Source organism: Teleopsis dalmanni, chromosome X (genome assembly GCF_002237135.1).
Source record: "Teleopsis dalmanni isolate 2A chromosome X, ASM223713v2, whole genome shotgun sequence".
Taxonomy (NCBI): Eukaryota; Metazoa; Arthropoda; class Insecta; order Diptera; family Diopsidae; genus Teleopsis; species Teleopsis dalmanni.
Genome location: NC_051848.1, coordinates 24066237 through 24088745, shown reverse-complemented (window position 1 = coordinate 24088745; position 22509 = coordinate 24066237). Strand labels below are relative to the sequence as shown.

The window sequence follows — 22509 nt, the reverse complement described above, 5'->3', positions numbered from 1 at the left end:
GAATAGAAATGTAAAAAATAAATTAATAAAGAATTAATAAAACTAAATTTATCATTATCACCGTGTTTATATTTTTCTCCGGAAAAATTATTTATATCTGCGGCCCTCCAACCTATTCAGTGATTTGGCGATCTTATCTAGTCTATATAGACCTGATCAAATAGTTATAACCTTATTGAGTGAAAAAAGAGTTATCTTATTCAGATAGTTCAAGATATAGATCAGCTTTTAGTATATTAAATGTTCTTGAATTAGATGTCTAACATGTTATTGGACTTAAAAGGGTTGGGAATTATGAGGATTCAAAGTTGATTTGTTTGGAATAAGTGTCATCAGGCATCATCGAAAACATTATTTAATTTAAAATCTTTGTGAAATTCTTATAAAAACATTAGAGAATAGATTAAATAAATTTGATATTAAAAATATGATTTGCTAAAAATTTAGTTTAGGTAAATAACTAATTTTTTTTCTGAAACCTTTTCATACCGTTTAAATAGTTATATGCTAATACGCGCAGAAAACAAAAAACAGAAAAATATTAAAATCTATTTTTATAATTAGAGATTTTTAAAAATATTATTCAAATATTTGTTTTAAAAAAGTACGCACTTAAATAAAAAAAGATACAGACGAGAAGTGAGTATCTTTTCATTCAAAATGCGACATATATTAATTAATGACTTTTGATATGTGCTTAATGACTTGTAATTAATATTGCGTGCTGTAATCGTAATTGTTTTACTAAAAATAAGATATTCCAAATTTTAATTGAGTTTATTGAGTAATACAATCGCCGAATAAAATACCAAAGTGCAAATGTAATTAAATTATTATTTTTTATTTAAATTGAATCTTAGTTTTGCACATCCCACTTTATTATTTTTAATTAAAGACTTTTTGTTATAATTTTTATATAATAACGGAAAATAAAGTTCTATATGAGATTGCAATGGAAATAGATTTTTGAAATACATATTTTATATTGGTACGGATATTTCCGTCACAGATCAATTAGTTACTAAATAACAGATCAGTAAGCTCATATTAGCAATCATAAAATGGGCTTATAAGGTTTTCGCTGCTGTAGGTGATATATTGGTTCCGTATTATCGCTCTCATAATTGTGTAATAGATTAGGTTGGGTTGATGTCGCAATCACTACGAGTCCCTCTATTTAACATGGGACTAATTGTTTAATTATTGAAACAATTTAAAGGCTCTTGCAAAGCTTAAGTGCTGGATACCTGCATGAAAGAGCAAACAACATGTTTACTTAAAAAGTTCACCCCGCTTTAAGTGTTCACCCATCGAAGTTATCGAATTCAATCCAACTCAGAATGCAGATACTGCATAGAAGAGAGATAAACAGCATACCATGTGCTTGAGGAGTGCCCGGCATTGATGCACAAGCGGAAAAAACACCTAGAAAGTTGTTTTATGAATCATAGGGTTTTAAGACTAGGAAAGATAGGCTCTATACCAGCCTTCATTAAAGAAATCGGACTTGCTGAAACACTCTAGTCCGGCTAAGGGGCACAATAGATCTTTTAGGTCGCAGTGCACGATTCCTTCTTTTAAATTATAATAAGTGTTTGTTTCCACTGAATTTATTTATCTACCAAAGATATTACTTGATGGTAATCAAAGATACGACAAAGAGTAACTCAATAGCATAATATTTTAAAATTTTTAGATGTTAATAATATGAGTTGTGTTATCGAAGCTGATTGCTATACATTTATATCATGTTTCCATTGCAGCAAAATCTATTTATGTTAATGAAATTAAGACAAATGGTTATTTTCATTGGCATAAGCTGATTTTACACATAGTAATGAAGAAATTTCAAATATCGGTAATTTTCCTGAAGAAAAATTTATTCTTAAGGGTTGTATTCGTCATTTTTCGTTTGGAATTAGTTGATTTATTTATAATGATGTTATTTATATGAAAGCTCTTTGTATGATTAATTCTTCTCATTAGCTTTTCATTATTTTCTATGAACAAAACTGCTTAAATGAGACAAGTGGAAACATGGTATTAGAGAAGTAGCAATTTTTGCTTGTAACACACAAAAGATATTTATTAGCGATACTAATTGTCAAGTCCTTCAAATCAGTCACTTCAGATTTGTGTTTAAATTCCAATTCATTTCTCTGCCATACCTAGATATAAATGAAGATTATAGTATTTAATAAGGTTTTATTGACTTATATTACATATGTAAATAACTCATTACTTGAACTAAAGTGAGTTCAAATCTTGTCATATTGAGATATAGAGATTCGCGATTAAAAGAAATTTGCTTTTTGTTTAAAATGTGTTTATTTATTTACTATTTTTGAGGTATTTGAGTAAAATTGGTTGAGTATCCTCATCTATCCATAGCATTTTTTCGATTTCCGTAACTAATTAAACCGAGGCTGGTACTTTTACTGAGAAAGAACGTATATAAATTTTGGAAAGTTAAATTCGTTATAAATTTTTGTAGGCATATCTGGTTCTATTGTTCTATAATCTCTTCAGTAATTTACTCATCAACAAAGAACATCTGCAAATAAATTCATATTTGATTGTGTATTCAAAAACGCTGTATAAGCCGATAAAAGTGCTTATCAAGCGATTATCGCAAAATTGATTGAAACTGTTTTAAATAATCCAGAACAAAAAAATAACAAATTTTTCAATTTGTAATACATTTCTGTGAATTGTATAAAAAAATGCACTAAACGTTTGCATTTTTATATAAACAATATTTTTGCTTTAAATTCTTTTGTTTTATATTGAAATTATTGTTTAATTGTTATCTCAAAAATACTTTTTTATTTGCTAATGCGTAAATTATGTAAATTTGATAAATAAATATTAAGAAAATTTAAAAACGTCACAAATTTTATCGTCTATTAATTATATATATAGTCAAACTTCCATAACAGGGTTAAGAGAGCAAATTACATACAATTACAATAAATTTTTTAATTCGAAATCTCCTTGATTTAAACCTTTTCTTTGCAAAATGGTACTTTGAGTTATAGAACTTTGACTGTATTAATAATATTTCTTATGCTAATAATGAGATTTAATTTTCTTAATATACATAAAAGTATACGTATATACATAGTGTGAAAAAATTATATTGAGCTTGTCAAGATATTTATTTATAATCTAGCGTCTATTTGGCTGCATATCGAAAACTACATTCAATGGATAGAGTTACTCCTGCTAACATAGTTAAACTTTATATGGATGGCTTTAAACTATATGACAGAGTCGGTAGTGAAAATCTTTTCGAACAAATTGGGGCTTAGCATTTCTCTTTGAATGTCTGCTTATTGCAAACTACTTCAAACAAAGATAGTCGAAATTTATTATGCAGCAAAGTAGGTACTGAGCCGTACGATTTCTAACATTAATATCAGAATCTTACTGGACAATTATGGTGCCATTAAATATTTAATAGGCGTTACAGTTGCTTATCTTATAGATTCTAGATTTTTCTTAGCAGTCACGGTGCTGGCCGATATTTATTTTTCTGATATCAGTATTTCTCTTACAACGGTTAAACTGGCAAGTTAACATATCTTGGGTTAGCAAACTACCTTTGTGCATATGAATATTTTTTTTGACAGATTACAAGACTCACCTGATCGAAATCGGACATAATTCAAACCAGTTAGTTGCTTCAACTCCATCGGAACCAACTCTGAACAACAATATCGGTGCTAACAGGTTACTGTGTATTATGAAAGCATTTAGCACGACTTGGTCTACCCTCAACACGATTTTTGTGAGAACTGTGGCTCTAAGCATGAGGAGGAAACTGTACTTCATCTTATGTTTCAGTGGACATAACTGTTTGGTATTTATAGTATACAATTTCTGATACATAGCTAAGTAGCATCTTGTTCTGTGCTCTATACTCCTATACTCGAAGTGTGATAATTCAGAAATTTTTTTGTGCTCTTCTGTCTTTATTTTTTCGATATGGCTTCCACATCTGAGTATTGTGATTTGACAAATCTTGTATTCTTACAATATTCATACCTCACGCTTATACGTCATGGTGGATCTTATGATTGTTTTATAGATTTAAAACTTGCATAAGCGATATATAAGTGGTGATTTAATTATTTTTTTAATATTTTTTATATACTTTGTGTACTTCCATCAGGTAATATTGTATCTAGCCTTGTGTAATATTATCGTCATTTATTAGTACACCCAAGTACACAAATTCTCAGACAATCGCATAGTCTTGATTTCTGCATTGAATCTGAACCACTTTCTTTAGCGCTCTTTCATTTCATAGCAATGGGTTCTTCTTCCCATTAGAACCGTTGTCTAAGCAAAATGAGTTTTCATTCGATGCTTTGAGAGTTGAAACAGTGGTATGCACAATTCATGGAGAATCAACAGTCTTTGAGAGTTGGTTTTTCCATTATATATTATAGATTAAGTAGTTCATTATTAATTGATTTAATATGCTCTACGTAGCTCTAATGATTTTGTTGTAACTTAATAAAGTTTTGTGAAAAAATATAGAATATTTGTTCGGAAGTGTTTTGAAAGCGAATAAGTATTGTTGTATTTGATTTATGATGAAACGCCCACACAGTTGACTTCTATTTAGTTTCAATTCATTAAGATTCAGCGACAAGATTCATCAGCTGTCACAATTTTATACAGAATCTTGTCACAAAAGATAATATACAATCTTTTGAAGCATTGTTATTGTATTTCTATTGAGCATTTGTTTGTACTAATCTACAAAAGTACCATTCCAAGCTTTTCTCACATTATTACAAGAATAATATCTCACATTAGATACAAATCTTTTTCATAGCTAAATGACCATGTGCAATTTTAATATGTGTTCAGATATGTTCTCATCATATCCGAAATGTAAATCTTAACTATTATTATAGTAAGTTGATTTGTTTAGGGCAGTGATAATATATATTATATTATGCTTTCCTCTAAAATATCTATAACATTAGAAACGCAACTTTGAGAGTTATGTATTTAATACAGAATCCAATCCACGTGAATATAAGTGAATATAAACTTATTTTGGGTAGTTATTAAGCGCTACCAGTATTAGTAATCAATTTTTTTTATATGTGTTGTATTTATCGTCCAGGATTTAAAAAGTCTGTTCCAGGCTGATCGACAGTCAGTTATACAGACATCATTAATGTCTCGTTTTCACTATGTCATTTCCAATGTCAAATATTTTCAGTATAATGAAAACAGGTAGTCATATGATGTCATATTCGCATTCTTGTCATGTAATTTGACACACCAGTCAATTATAATTGTCATTTAAAATGACATAGTGAAAACAAGGCATAAGTCAATTCGTTATTCTGATCTTCATGTGATAGTAATTCAGCTCACTTTCATAATATAAATTTCTTAAGTGATAATAATAGGTATTACCAGTAGTAGTCAAATAATTTTCTCAAATGATCGATTTGCTTATTTAGATCTTTTTGTAATTTCTCATATATTGCATTTATTCACAGGTGTTATCAATAAAGGATATATAAAACTGCCAGTCAGTAATTTTCTATATTAAAAGAAGTGTAAGCAACTTTTTTGGATAGAAATTTTCTTTTATATAGTGATACCTCATAAATAAAATGCTATTTTAAATCATTATTCTTTATAATAATTGCCCTGTTTCAATAAATGCTAAATTTTTACATTTGCGTGAATGTGTCTATCATTTGTATATATTGAATATATTTATTAATTTATGGTCATAAGGATACAGATTATTGTTGCCAAACTTATGACGCACTCATCTGCTACATTTAAGCATGAAATTGAACATAAGAGATTGAAATTCCTTTTCTGAGTTAAGTTCTTTGGTAATGTCCGGTGTTACGAGATTGAACAATCAGTTTTATTTTACCAAAAGCTTGAAAATATTAACAACGAACAAAGATGACTGAATAATATATCATTATTAAGACCCAAATCATCTAGAACAAATTTTTTAATCCATATCTTAAAGTTTTTAACTGAAATCACATCTTCAATAAAATTTTTTATTAACATTGGTAGAATCCTTTCTTAATTGGAATTCGTACAGATTATGAACTTAATTGGTAAACATGGATATAAGATGGTAACATTTAGACACTTTGGTTGGTTGCAATGTTAATGAAGTATACTTTTCTATATTCTAAATTAGAATATTATGCGCATATAAGAATGGCTTGTCGGTACATAGATCACAATAGTTCGGTCATAATTAAAAGGAAGTTTGTTTTCAAACCGTTTAGAGTTTGGAGATTGTTCGTATTAACATGTTACTTGACATTTTTGTAGTTTTCAAGTATTATTATTAAATATCAGATATTGTAAAATAGAGAACCTTTATCTAAATAAAAAGTTGTCGAGAGGCGTTAAATCGCACGAACTAGGGGCTTGGAAATAAAGTTGTTACCAAATTGATTTCGCAATAAATTGATTGTATAATAAAATGCGCCGTCTTGTTGGAACTAAATATCTGATTTGGCGACGTTTAACTGATTAATTTTTGAAAATTGCTGACAAAAATTTAGTCAGCATGGCTCGATAGCGCTCGCTATTCCAAAGAAATACGGATCCATGATGTTGCCAGCATGTAAGCCGTACCAAGGAGTCAATTTTAATGGAAATGATAGTGATTCGTTAACGGCTTGAGGATTATCTTCGCTTCATATACGGCAATTTTGCTTATTGACGTAGCCATTTAGGCGGATTATGTGCTCTATGAACTTCGCAAACAGATTAATTGTTTTTCAACGTAAATTTTTACAATTTGGAAGCATTGTGATAGCGTAAAACGATTCATTATGAGTTGCCAAACCTTACTGAATAGACCATAATTATCGATATCAATAGTTCTCATGCAGCTATACGTGCTATAATAGTATAACATGTAAACAGTGGGTGTAACCCCAAAAGCCCTGCTTTCATTATGAAAAATAATCATTATATAATTTTTAAGGAGTAGGGAGATATTGCATCACTCCATATGTCCTCTTCGACTATGTGATGAGTATAATATATCTAAAATGATGTAAAAGTTGTTTTTTTTATAAGATAAGATATATGATCTTAACTCCTGCATGCAACAGCAGAAGTACAAATATAAAATAGGAACGCTATGTTAGGCATTTAAAGCAAATTTAATAATTCATTACACACAATAACACTATATAATTGACTGAAATAATATTAAAGTAATAGCAATTGTTTCGATTATCAGATTATACTTATCGTTTGATTTCGTAATTAATAAAAAAAAATAACATGTGCTAATAGTTCATTTGTTGTTGCTGTAAATAAATTTTTTTCATATTACTGTTTTAAATAGATTTATAGACCCGGAAATGCGTTTTTATATATGGTAGATAAAAAAACAAGTCTGGGCCTTTACAAGCCACATGTATGATTCCTTTTAATTTTGAAATGAGCATAACACAATGGTCTTGATACTGTATGATAAATATATAGTATATGTTAATGTATAGAAGTACACAATATTTATATATATATATATATATACACTAGAATACACACTATATACGTGTAATTAAACAAATCTTTATAACGCATATAAGTTTCTAAAATAGGTAACGATATTTTTCACTAAATAAGTTCACAGTTTATTTTTATAAATAGGTTTTTGAACAGTAGTGAACTATAACAACAAAAATTCTTTTTATAAAATTGTAATTAATTGAATTTTTGGCTGAACATGTAGCTGTTTCTAGTATTACCAAATATCCATCATCAGTGATCTTGGAAATAATTCTTGTGTCAAATTATTCGTAAATAATTTTTTAGGACTGCAAGTACCAGGAATCGAATTAGTGCCCTGCCAAATTTTAAGCTCAGAGACAGCGCTCCTTAACCAACTGACCCAAAGCCGTACTAGACTTTTATGTTCAAACATTTTTTGGAGTTTTATTAATTATCTGTAAAAGTTTTATTAACAAATTAACCCAGCTGTAGAATAATTAAATTAATTAATCATATTTTTATTTTCAATTGTTAAATTTCAGTACTATTCTGGTTGTAAGGGCATTATTTGTTGTATGATTTATACTTTTATTTTAATCAAATTGACTATGATATGTCTATAATGAATTCAGATAAATCTGTAAATAAAATTAATTATACACTCAACATTTAAAATGTTTTAATAAAAATTTCTTTTTTATTATTTTCTTGAAAACTGTAGCACAAAAATTTAAAAATATCTAATTGATTTTCTTCATATGCTTATGGGCTTACTAAAATTGCCGGTACAAAATCGTATGATATAGATGCACCACGTTTTCCCATTTAGCATTTTAAAGTAGGCAATTTTTTTTTATTTTGTCCAATCGATTCAGATCATACATCATCCATCAAAACTCGCGACACGCTGATTACATTCGCAAGAAGACACAAAATTTTTTTTATATTTTTTTGTGAAAAAAAAATGTCAAAGACCTAACATGTTTATGGGGTCAATTGATATATTCAATTATAAAATATAATACGATAAAGTGCTATATTGCCTGTCTGACTGTGTGTGTTCCTACAAATGTTGATTATGCGTTGCTCTCTGATGTGATCACACATTTAAAATTCAATTATATTGTGGCTCTAAGAGTAAGAAATTAACAAAGAAAATAACTACATATGATATGAAGTAATAGTTTTATAAGTTTTCAGTGAGAAAAATATATACAAACTATATATATACTTTATATTTGATAAATAATTATATTTTTGAATTCAGAGATGTTTTTATAAATTACAATATTGTTGATTTTATTATAGATTACTAGCTAATATAATAGATAATAGAATATCATCGATTTATTATAATACCAGTTCAACAGTTAAGCAGTCTTCCTGTTCCTATGTTTTTAAATTCTGCCAAATCATTCCTAAATCAATCGAAACAAAGCAGCCATTTCCCGCAGCATTAAAGGCACGTAGACAATAAACGGGCTGACGGTTTCGCCAATGTCAAAAGCAAAACGTGGAGCAAGGCATCCAGCGTCAATATATTGGGTCTGAGACATTTTGTACTCTGACGATTAGACACATATGGTACTAAAACTCAGATGCTGTAAGAAATCACAATTCAAAAACCACAAGATAAACAGTAAAGACCATAGAAAGTCCAAGTGGCTTGTCTACATGCAAATTGACTCCTTGCATTGAGCAGAAGGAATATCAAAATTCTCACCGGATTTTCGACAGAGCACTACATGCTGAAGTACTATTTTAATTTTGTTAAAATGCATTGAAAACAAAACCTTATATGGAAATTAATGCTTTGAATTAAGTGATAACATCGAAGTCGGGATGTACCTATAGTGTTTCGTACTTAATTAGGCAGAACTCGTCAGTACTTGATTCATAATGTCTTTCGATTTGTATTGTAGGTTTTTAAATAATTTTCTTAAGTGTATGTTGAATCGGTATTTGATTTTCATTTATTAACCTATATTCTTCTGAGTACCTATCATTCAATGGTCTGCATTTTTTTCATGCCATTTTTTTTTTAGAATCGTGGTTCACCGGTGTAAGTTAGTAATTAGTATTAGTATTTGGTAAAGGTTTAAGTGGTATAAACTACAAAAAAAAATTTTTATTGTTATTTTGAAAATGGAAAATTGGATAATATTGGAATGGTATTTAAAATTTTTGTGAACAAAATAGCGTTGTTTTAGATAAATTAAAAACACTTTTCGCTGTTGATAATAGATTATATGCATCCTTTGAAGATTATTGTGACAAACTCACCTTAGCTCTATAGACGAGTAGCAGTTAAAACTGCCAGTATGTCCTTTGGAGAGATGTTGCCTAATTTCGTTATAAGTGGATAGACAGTTGATAAGTACTGATAGTCCGGTACCTAAGTACCTGTTGATAAGAAGATGTTTCATTCACATTTTAAATCTTCTCTTCATACTATACGTTATCAATTGATATTAAATTTATTTATTGACTGTTGACATCAAGGAGAACTCAGCTTGATATTCTGTTTACTAGAAAAATGTTCTTATATTGCTTTGAGCGGACTTAGAAAAATCAGTAATTTCGTTTTAATTTAGAAAAATACAATATAATTTTAATAGCTTAGAAAACAATTGTTTACTTCAGCATTGCATATAAATTATTGTAATTTAATATTAATTACTAGAAGTGACAAATTTTCATTTTTCAATTTGAATTATTATAAAAACGGAAATGGTTACTGTGCATAATGAAAAATTATCAACTTCAACCAAATAGTTGAAGTACAGTCAGCCGAGTTCGACAATAGTTTTTGACTTATTAAAATTATATTTATATTATATTAAAAATTATATCAAAGTAAGTCTTATTATCATTATTGTCATAATGGGAATTCCACTTCAAAAGAGGTTGATTTACAAAGGCCAATGTTCCTTTGTGACACCATTGTGTGATTGATCTTGCCTTTTCAATAACCTCTGCTAAGATCATATGGTTTCCAATAGCAATTGTAACAGTCGTGTTAATCCACTGAATCCAGATCGGCTAATTTCCCCAAATAAAAATCTCCTAAGAAGTTGACCGTTTGTTTGAATAGCGTACGACAGTGATATAAATAAGTACTCAGTCGTTTACTAATCCTCACAATTTCTATAAGAGTCTCTACTCCGGGCATCTATGTAATCGTGCGCATTCGATTATGTTAAGTGATAATCTAATAAGCGATTATAACCTGTTTTATAACAAATTCTCCATCAAAGCTGCAGTGGTAATGTGGTGGGTTTGCTCTATCTATTAGTCGTTGTCTGCATTTACTGGAATATCCATCTTAGATGTTAGCTGTTAAGTAACTATGAAGTAGTTCCGTGTTTTCTCACAATATAAATATGGTCAGGAATTCAAAGTAAGGGAACGCCGGTTGCCTGTTTCACTGATCTCATTTAGATAGTGTCGTACACAGAATCTTACTACCTCATGGCTGGCGTACTCTTAAGTACACTGCTCAGATAAAAGTATATTGCTCAGATAATATTATATAAAGGATTATTTTTTTTGCGATTTGCAATTTTGCAATATGAATTGTTTTGAAAATGAATATGGATTAATTTTAAAAACTTCGTACATTCAAATTCCACATTCAAATTAATTGATAAATGTTTATTTATTAGCGTAGTATTTTGTCTGAAGGTGCGATACACCCGTATTTTCTTAGAAGTGACGAAGGTGTAGCACCACTATTCATCAATTTTTGATCGCAACAATCAAATGTTTATTTTTCCGCATAAAACATAAATGCGAGCGATACCCGTGTGTAGCTTCAATCGGACGCTGCTAAAAACCAGATACCACTCAACGCGTCCTGGTTTGATATCGTTGCGCAAGAAATTCTCGAATATAGAAATTTAGATTTTGGTAAAGTGAATTATCTACTAAGACGATTTGTCACCACTGAACTTAGTCCTGTGTGGTTTTAGTCCGACGTTTTGAAAATTAACATCTGTCAAATTACGGCTGTGTTATGTGCCAACAAGCTATCGAAAATTACTTCAAAATGATCTGGTACTGTAAGATGTCTCGTGAAGGGCATTTCAAGAATGTGTTTTTCAACTATATTTGCTTGCTTACTGTTACTGTTATTCTCTTCTAGTGGAGCATGGGGCCTTAACGATTCCTCTATAGAGTCATAGAGTGTATAGAGTACTATAGAGAGAGAGAGTTATAGAGTACTGTGCGTCTCTATAACAAGGTCTTATAATTGAAACAAAAACTTGATAGACCTGTCAATGACAAGTGTGTTTCATTTACGTTCACTGTGAAGCCAGAAAACGTGCGATTCTGTATATCTAGAAATATTAGTAAATAATTACTTTATTTACAAAAATTAGTTTTTCTATTTCTTCTCAAAAATTGTATATACCTTCTGAAAAGTGTAGTTGATTGAAATTTACAAAGATTAAATGTTACATTTACATTGTCGCACGCAAAATTTTTTCAAGAGATTATCTAATGTTTTCTATCAAGTGTTTGCATTTCATTAATTGTGATGTAATTAAAACAATTTATAAATTACATATAGTAAACATACAAATATTGTAGTGTTTATCTAATTATATAAATACATTTGTAGTATAAATAATTGTTTTAATATTTTTCAGAAGAAATCCACGTTCTTCTAACGCTCGTTCGATTGAACGTGTGACTATAGTAAAGACTTCAATTACCTCTGAAGATGCCTAAGAAGACCAGTGCTTTTAAAAGATGGCGACAATCACATCGCAAATTAATAATGGGCATTATTGGCTTTTCGCTGGGCATATTTGGTGTCCTGTGCGGCATGTTTTGGGAGCAAATCTTTAATTACATTATGGAGAAGGTAATAAAATCGTAATTAAAATTCATTACAAATTTCTGTTAATTTATTTTATTATTCATCAATTAACTTTGAATTTATTTCAGTAATTTTTTTTTTTTTAGTTAACTTAATTTCTTTTACGATAATAATTTATTTTAATTAAGCAAACTCGTGTGACTTTCTAGGCTGAGTAGGTCCGCATCGAATTGGCATTAAATTAGTGTTGCCAGTTTATTGTTCAATTTTCGTTGATTAGAGCCGCGACATCTACAATTATTCAAACACGGCACTACTTTTTTAATTTAGTTTAGACAATGTTATGATTTATTAATAAAAATATGTCTACCTTGATTGATGACTTGGCATTCTGCTATTTTTGCCTTGCATCCAGTAATTAAAACGATTGATTTTTATTAATGCAAAAATTTGCTCTGAACAATTCAGTGATGGTGCATTTCTCATTTCTATTGACTAATCAGTCAATGAATGGACTACAGTCAATACAATGGACTATATGCAAGTAAATTTCATAATTTGTTTTAATTAAAATATATGTTGTATGCATCATTATTATTTGAGCTACAAAGAATACCGCTTATGCGGCATAAAAATCTAATCTAATTCGAATTTGTATTTAACAGGAAAAAATGTGATTTAGTTTAATGAAACTATATAAGGAATTTCTAAGTATATTAAAATACTGGGTGACCTAATTGAACTGAAATTTATTGTAAATTGCCATAAGTCTTGAACTGTTGGTATTACTGTTTCCTTGTTTCGCCTTATACTAAGGACTGTTTATAAGCATGCGAAAGTATTTATATGTTATTTCTTTTTTTTGGAAAAAATTTATATCCCTAATGGGTATTATTGAGTTCTTCCTGTGCTGAACTTTTTAATAAAAGATGGGAAGACTCTAAGATATGCAGGCATCACACCGATAGAAATAAATCGAATTCTCTCATAGAGATGCCCCGTAGAGATATCAGTCTTGTAGTAAGTTAACTTACAGGTCACACAATCGGTACAGAATCGATGCAGATTATAGACCGTTAATCAAGGCAGAGATATAATCCAACAGCGTTGTAGCTACCACAATAGATAAAAAATTCAAAATATTTTTTTTTTTTTTGTACTGGCTTTAGTCATTTTTTACTGTTAAAATTAATTAAAAATAAATTACAATTAAAATTTTATTAAATAAAAATATATGCTATCGATAGAGAGAAATGTTTCTATTTCAATTTAAATTAGTTAAGGTTGTAGTTAAGGTTATTGATTAGCATCCTGAAACTGTTGGGATCAAGTTTCTAGACTTGTTATATATCGTTAGATATGTAAGATGGTATACAGCCATCAGCCAAAAATTCATTAAATCAAATAATAAAAAGTGTTGTTTTTGTAATTCACTACTGTTCAAAATCCCTCTATTCAATTTTTAAATATAATTTTAAGAAATTGACATTCGAATTTAAAACGCTGGAACTTGAATTCTTACCAATTTTGAAGTTCTCTAACAAAAACGAAATATGTAAGCTAAATAAACAACTGTTTTAAATTTTTTTCTTATTTGATATAATTATTATATATATGAATATTGCCAGTGTTTGTTGAACTTTATATTGATAACAACTGTGTAAAATAGATTAAAAATAAAAAACCCACAAACAGTTTTTATAAAAGGTTTTAATACTTACCACTTAGCAATTCGTCAATTGTCATCATTTAAATTTTGTTGTCTGGATCGAATATACATATATTATATCTAATAAAAAAATTATACATTAACTTGAATATACTTAAAAAAAATACATTTTATTACTTTTAGGAATTGATATTGCGTCCCGGTTCACGTATTTATGAATCATGGAAAAAGCCGCCATTAAAATTAAGTTTAGATATATATATGTTTAATTGGACCAATCCAGAAGAATTTAGAAACTCTACTGCAAAACCAATCCTACAACAGTTGGGTCCATATAGATTCATAGAAAAGCCTGACAAAGTTGATATTGTGTGGAATCCTGAAAACGAAACAGTGACATATCGCAGAAAAAGTGATTTCTTCTTTGATGCTGAAGGTAGTAACGGAAGCCTAGACGATGAGGTCACAACTCTTAATGCTGTAGCTCTGGTAATAATGAATCTTATTAAAATTATAAAACTTAAAAATTAAATATTAAAGTTTTATATTGTTTTTAGTCAGCAGCAGCTAAAGCGAAACACTGGAACTCAGTACGTCGTAAAATGGTTGATGTTGGTTTAAAATTGTATAGTCAAGAAATTTCTGTGATAAAATCTGTCGATGAATTATTATTTACTGGTTATAATGACAATATGATTGACGTGGCTCGAGCAGTACCAATATTTGGCAATGAAGTTGAAGTTCCTTTCGACAAATTTGGCTGGTTTTACACTGTAAGTGAATTACTCGTAACAAAAGTATCTTTGAGTAGTGCTCTTGATATCTTAATTACTTTAGATATACTTACACTTAAAATAGATTCCAATTATTATATTTTTAATAAATGGTTTATCTCTAAAACGAATAGTACAAAGACATTATATATAACTAAAGATATGTACTAAAGATATCTTTATAACTAAAGATATGTAATTATACAAAGATAATTAACACAATTATTTTTCAGCGTAATGGCAGTGCAGATTTAACGGGTGTTTTTAATGTTTATACTGGGGCTGGTGATATCACAAAACTTGGTCAAATGCATTCCTGGAATTATAAATCGGATACAGGTTTTTTTGACTCCTATTGTGGTATGACAAATGGTTCAGCTGGTGAATTTCATCCACCGAATTTGAAGGAAGGTGGTTCGGTATCATTATTTACACCCGATATGTGTAGAACTATACCATTGGATTATGTGGAAACGGTTACAATTGAGAGAATAAAAGGATACAAGTTTGCTGGTGGACAACGTTCTATTGATAATGGTAAAATATCACATTCATACACATTTTGAACAATTGCTTCAAAATATAATCTTTACAGGATCCCTATATCCGGAGAATTCCTGTTTCTGTGGTGGTGAATGTGTGCCTTCTGGTGTTATGAATATATCGTCATGTCGTTTTGGTTCTCCAGTATTTATGTCTTATCCACATTTTTATATGGCCGATGAGTATTATTTAAATCAAGTAGAAGGACTTGAACCAAATAAAGAAAATCACGAATTTTACATGATTTTGGAACCTAAGACTGGTGTTGCATTAGAGGTAGCAGCACGTTTTCAAGTAAATATGCTTGTTGAACCAATTCATACAGTAAGGTAATCAATAAATTCAAATTATTATTTTTCCAATTCATTACATGATCGCTTTAATTTTAGTTTGTATGAAAATATACCACGGATTTTCTTTCCGCTTATATGGTTTGAGCAAAAGGTACGGATAACTCCTGCACTGGCGTCGGATATAAAAACTTTGCCCGTCATATTGGCGGTAGGACAAATTTTTGCAGGTGTCTGTTTTGCTATTGGAATTATACTACTTTGCTGGTATCCATTAGAAGAACTTTGGCGTAAACATCGTCCTGTTGATCTCAAAACACGAGGACATAGTGAAAATGGAAAGCTGACTACAATATCAGTTGGAGATGAATCCAAAACTAAATTGTCAACAGCAGAAAAAGAAAAATTACCAGATAGTTCACCATTATTGGAAAAAGAATATAAAAAACCAGAAATTGTCACAAAATCTGAAAATATTAACAGTGTTGCTATGGATACTACATGCGATGAAAACTTATTCTCAAAGAAAGAAGAATAGTGGGGTTTTAACTCGGTGCCGTGCTACCGCCGTCCTTGTTTGAAACTTACTTTAACTTATTTGTTTTTCATTTTTGCTACAAGATTTTTAAAAAATACGAATTTTTTGTAATTTAAATTAGTATGCCTGTATGTAGGTTAATTATGAAATCAGTTTTTTTATTAACTGGTCTAAAACTATAAGAATACAAATATTTTTTAATTTTATATATAAGATAATATTTGATATATGAACGTATATTAAACGCATATACATATATGCATTGACATTCAAACAAAAAAAAAGACAAATTAAAATACTCTTATGCTAAAATATTAATAAAGCTTTAAGATGTTTTTTGCAAAGAACAATTTTTAAATATAATATAGTGTATTTTTATAAATTAAAATGTATTTCAGTATTTTTGTATGTATGTGTCTTTTTTTATTTTTTTTTAATGCTTAGAAAAATAATATATATTTATACATATGCAAAAGAACTACAAAAATTGTCAATATATTTTTAATATATAATTATGCATTATTATGCATTATAACTCAATATGGAATATAGTTAATACTTTTCGAAAAAACTATACTATCTTATATAATTGTATGAATTATATGTTAATTAACATTATTATTATATGTATCCAACGATTTATAAATGCAAACATTAACAACGCAAAAATACAAGCATTTTACAAATTTTGATATTAAAACTTAATGCCATAAGTCATACATACCTATATGTACATATGTATAAAAATGTATTACATTAGTTTGACATAACCAAAGAATTTTTTTTGTTTAATTTTTTTTTATAAACATTTGTAATAATAACAAATATGTTTTAAAAATTATTTAAAATAAAATAACTGGTTTTTGTTACAAACGAGGAAGAGAATGAGCTTCAATTCCACTATAAACCTATATTGATCTCTTTATAACAGATGTACGAAAATATAACAGATCTGGACGTGGAATGAATAATAAATTCAATAATAATAATAAGATTAAAAAAAATCCTGAAACATCCATTAAAATTTTCGCCTAAAATAGGCGTATGGTGCATTTTTTTAAAACCTTTTTTAAATCCTAAATTTATATTACATTTTTATTTATGGGATTTTTTTTCTATAATTGTTTTTTGAGCAAATAATGTGATTTCTATGATTGTAGAATAGGTCTTTTATTAAACTTAAAAATAATTTCGAAAGATCACTTAAAATGGGTGTTTAGCTATAGGGTCTGTCCAAAAAATTTTACTTAATAAAAATAAATATTGTAATTAGTTTCTCCACAATTAATCACTCTTATATCGGGAATAGAATTTGGACTTGTAATGAGTTTGCTAATATAAAGATTTGGACAGTAATAAATTCACAACAACAAGATTTTTGAGTTTTTATTATCATTCGCATATCTAAACTTTTGAACCAGAAATTGACATGGAACATATATGACATACAAAAACATAATATCACACGAAGATCTGGGAATACAATGGACAGACTATACTCCAAAATGAAAAATAAAATAAAAAACTTGGTGTAGTCAAACGTAAAATATCAAATGAAAGATGTCGGGAGCTAAAATATTGCATTTCATTAGATCACGTATCAGATTTAGACAATATGAAAATTCCACACCAAGAAATAAGTCAAAATAAATGTTATTTCTTGGAGATGTTTATAATTTTGAAAATCCCACCCAACGCCAGCTCAGGCTGGTTCTAAACGTACTGAGAATTGTAATTTATTAAATGCATGACATTTTTATTTGGCAATATTTACACACTTTGTACCCTACATAATACAGTATAATGCTGTTAAATACTAAACGATCATAGCTGCTATTTGCATAATAAAAAAGTTAAAAATTTGTCTTACATTATGTAGTAAATGATAGATATTTTTTTACAATAAATATATTAGACTATTAGCCGAGAAAACATATTTAAATACAAATTGGTTGGCAGAACATATATATAAATATAAAAGAAATAACAGTTAACTTGTATTATTCCAATAATAAAGTTTTGACCGCATCTTGATATAGCAACAAATTTAATGTTATAGAACGAACGTATTAACCAAAGTTATACATTAAATGATATATATATCATTTATTGATATATTATATATATATGTTATTTTTTATTTAGGTCAGGATTACTTTTCTTTGAATAGTAAATTTAAATTAATTCTCACAGTCATCAATGTTATATTTAATAGAAGTTTACATGTTCCTTTAACGAGTTCAGACTTTCCGTCTTAGTTTTATATCACAAAATTTTTATTTTGTTTAATGTAAATGTAAATAATGTTTATATATTTAAAAAAATTTATATTCTATTTTTATTTTATTATTTTCAAACATATTTCCTATATTAATTAATTTTATCTTGCAGACTAGTAATAATTGAACCTCATTTCAGCCTGAGCGGAGGACCCTAGAGCTTAAGTAATGAAAAGCCAACTTCATGGGGAGTATCGTCAGTTGTCTATACAGACGATCAATCGATTCTCACGCCTCCCAACTACACCAGAAAATGTATGTCTGTTTGTTGATATTTCTTGTGTATCTATAAAATGAGTTGTTAGATCTGTCATCGCATTGTTTTCAAAGTTAGAGATTTTCTACGCCACATTGCAAGGATTGCGACTATTCCAGTTAGGGCTATGGGTATACATTAAGACCTGAGTACAAATATATTATATATTAAGTGTATTGATATATATAATAGATCAGTAAGGATTTTGGTTTTGATATTGTTGCTAAATTTGGCGCTATGATTAAATGAACTGTTTTTTAATTTTATCTTGGCTGATTTTTGAATTGAATTCAAAACATTTTTTAAATCATAACAACAAAAATCACTTCCTCTTTAAGTAGTTGATGTGTTTTCTAGCTAATATCATAAAAGCTAACGCGGACAAAGCAGGGCTATTTACTTATATAATAGTGAGTGTTAATACCATTTCGTATACGGTTCAATGAAAGTCCGATAAAGGTTCTAGACTAGATATGACTAATACGTTATATTACACTTCTCCACGAAATTTTGGGGGAAAGTTTATCGCATCCATCATCCATTTTAACATTTAAAAACACAAAATATTGTTGATCATTGCTACATTATCAAATTATTTAAGCATTGGATTTTATAATCTATTAGGCAATATACTTGAAAAGAATTGTGTTTTTAAAATTCTTAATATTTAATGAGGTACCTTAATTATTCTTTAATTTAACTTATTGATTAATTATTATTAAATATTAATCAGTTAATAAGTTATTATAATGCTTATTAAACGTATTACTATTAAATTTTATTTACAATTTATATGCAAACATGTTCGTTACATCTGTGTAGATATAAAATTAATAATAAATCTCAAACTTGTTAGATTTGGGTATATTATATATATGTTTTTTCTACGTTAAAAGTAGTCACTATTCCGTCATAAAATTAATATTATTTTAAACGAATATTTAAAACTATTTCAAAATTCAAAAACATTATGTTGCATTTTTTAGCGTTTGCTTATTAATTAAATAGTTTACAATAAATACATTTTTAGTCTAATTATTACTAAATTATTAAATATATTTGAAAACACTAATAAACTATATTTTTAAATTATATAAAGAAATTTGCGTAAGTAATATTAAAAAAGTAATATGGAATATACAAAAAAAAACATATTAATAATCTTCAATATAATATAGTATTTACAAACAAGTAAACCTTAATCTAATTGAACAAAACAAATCTTTTAATAACTTAATTAACACGATTTTCAACTTCACGAAATTCTGCCGGATCCGTACAACGTACAGTTAGAATATAAAATACAGACGGAAATGGTACAAAGGCTAGAAGAGCAGTATGATGTCCCAAAGAAACAATACCGTAAGCCAGTAATATCCAGTGTGATGCTACAATAAAAATTTTGTATTCATTTAATCTAATTTATATGAAATATTTGATTTCTTACCAATGATGACCAAGTTTTTTAATTCAAAAGAGCTACGTATTAAAGCTTTATATGATTGATCTAGTTTAAGGGAATAATGTATGGCATTGGAAATCATTGCTATAGCTATACTTAAATATGGAAACGAGAAATCTAAAAAAAAAAAATTTATTATAACACATATAATATATAAAATATATAAAAATATAAAATTATTTTGACTTACATATAAGACCACCACCTAAAGCATGTATAAAAGTTAATAATGGTAAAAAGTACAGCGCGGAATATATAGGCGTTCGCCCACGTATTTTCATTATACTGACAATAATTGGACGAATCATAAACATCGTTACAAGACACATAAAATAAAAGACTAACACTATTGTTTGCCTAAAATTAAAATAAACTATTTGTGTATTAAATTTAACAATAAGATTTAGTGTCCTCACAGTGGATATACAGCTTCCTGGGTGCAATATAATCGCTGTTGATAGTTTGGATTTGGATTATAAAACAATGTATACCAGTCATTGAATTTGCGTACATGACATGAATGCAGTCGAAATTCCCATTGTGGTTCCATAACTAATACAGAAAGTAAAGCTGAAATGATTACCTCAAACAACGCACAAGCAGTTAAAGTGAGTTGTTTACGTGAAAATCTGTTGTATGGAAAAACCATAAATTATTTACGTTATTTGTGAACATACGTAATTATATGCATACTTTCTGTCCTTTGCATCTAAATCAATAAAAAAACAATGCAGCATAAATGGTAGCATAGTCATAAATCCTAAATATAGCCAGGAGTACAAAGGAAGTTCATCTTGACACTCCGCACAGGCAAAATACTCATTTACGCGCGATCCACGGGCACATGAACCACATTCACTCCACGTCCCATTGTTGTCAAGTAGTGTACGACCGCAGTATGTACCCGGACAACGTTCTAAGGATGTATACATTTTTGTAAATGTACAATTTGTGCACAATTTTTCTACATTTTCTTTGTAATTAATGGAATTTTGCTTTATTTACATATTTGTCTAGCTTTCATCCAAACAACTTGTTTATCAGACAGCTGTTTTTTCACCTCATTAATTTTGACAACCGTGGTGAGTTTCTTACCTTCACTTTACTGTAGGGTGTTACAATGAGAAAAATAATTTCAATTATATAAATTTTTAATTTACAATTTTCAAAAAATTACTTTAGCACGTTTTTTTATATGAATATATAAAATAAAAATAATTTACTGATGATAACAATTGCTCACACTTTTGAATTTATAATGACTAATTTTAGTTTTTAATTATAATTAAAAATGTTTCTTTCAAGTGCCCTAGGGTTATGTTATACAATAATGGTCACAATTGTCGAATGTGAGATTGTTGTTATTTTCCATGTAATATCATGTTTCCACTACACCTAAAACTACTTATGTTAATGAAATCAAGATTTGGTCGTTTCCATTGGTATAAGCTGATATATGCATGTGAAATATATTCTTTGTTTATGTCTTACAAATAATAAATCTGACGTATGTTTCAAATTTTAGTAATTTACCTTGTGGGAAATTTATTTTCAAGAGTCGCATTTGATATTTTTTGATTTAAATAAGTTAATTTATTTATAATGAGTTCATTTATATGAAAGCTCTTTATATGGTATAAATTTGTCATTAGTGGTTCATTATCCTTAATGAGGACTACTTGAACGAGAAAGTGGAAACATGATTCATATTATACAAAAAATCACGATCTCGTCAAATGTGAGATTGTTGTTGTTTTCAATGCAAATTCAAAAATTGAGAAATAAAGAAATTTCGATTTAAATTTGGTCACGAGGCTTTCTTTGCTTATCACTGTCAAACTTTGCGCTTAATGAGAGTAAATATGTGTTCTTTTGTATTGATGTTCATAGAAAAATAATTACTTTTTAAATTCAAGAAAAAAAAACTACTAAATTAAGCATTTTGCTAATGACAGAAAAGAGCGTAAAATTGCCTAGAACATTCTTCTATATAACTGTCTATATATAATTTGCTTCTTTTAAAGAAAATAAATGAAAAACTTCTTTTGTTTTTTTTTTTTGTCACTAATTAATAATTTTTTTTCCATGATCTTCGTTTCTCTGATGCTCATTAAAATTCTCAAATTATCAGAAGTTTGCAGACTTCGATATACACAAGTAGACATGTGTACAGACTTAACAAATAATAGAAAAGTTTTAATTTTACTACATACATGTTTGCAGACCGAAATTTGGTATGCATACTTAAATATACACTGTGCGATTTGGTAGCATGCATATTTGGGCTTCATACACATGTAGCATCGTCTATAGCTGCTTTATTACAGATTTATTCTTAACACACGTTATTCGT

The 22509-nt window shown here is 28.4% G+C and overlaps 2 protein-coding genes across 2 annotated transcripts in view; one reads left to right on the top strand and one right to left on the bottom strand.

Annotated features, from left to right (window-relative positions):
* The window catches only part of LOC119689943 (protein peste-like), a 30996-nt gene extending 14633 nt beyond the window's left edge, over positions 1-16363 (top strand). The window contains exons 2-7 of the mRNA XM_038104891.1: positions 12174-12391; positions 14199-14504; positions 14573-14788; positions 15022-15325; positions 15384-15660; positions 15721-16363. Of these exons, the coding sequence (XP_037960819.1) occupies positions 12248-12391; positions 14199-14504; positions 14573-14788; positions 15022-15325; positions 15384-15660; positions 15721-16159 (1686 nt within the window). The 5' untranslated portion in view covers positions 12174-12247 and the 3' untranslated portion in view covers positions 16160-16363. The remainder of the gene's footprint in view (positions 1-12173; positions 12392-14198; positions 14505-14572; positions 14789-15021; positions 15326-15383; positions 15661-15720) is intronic.
* A 3449-nt stretch (positions 16364-19812) lies between these two features.
* Positions 19813-21244, bottom strand: LOC119689946 (JNK1/MAPK8-associated membrane protein-like). Its single transcript, XM_038104896.1, has 5 exons — positions 20850-21244; positions 20573-20785; positions 20347-20513; positions 20142-20273; positions 19813-20082 (listed from the first exon to the last, which is right to left on the bottom strand). The coding sequence occupies exons 1-5, from the start codon at positions 21086-21088 to the stop codon at positions 19928-19930; spliced, it is 906 nt and encodes a 301-aa protein (XP_037960824.1). The 5' UTR covers positions 21089-21244; the 3' UTR covers positions 19813-19927.
* Between the last annotated feature and the right edge of the window lie 1265 nt (positions 21245-22509).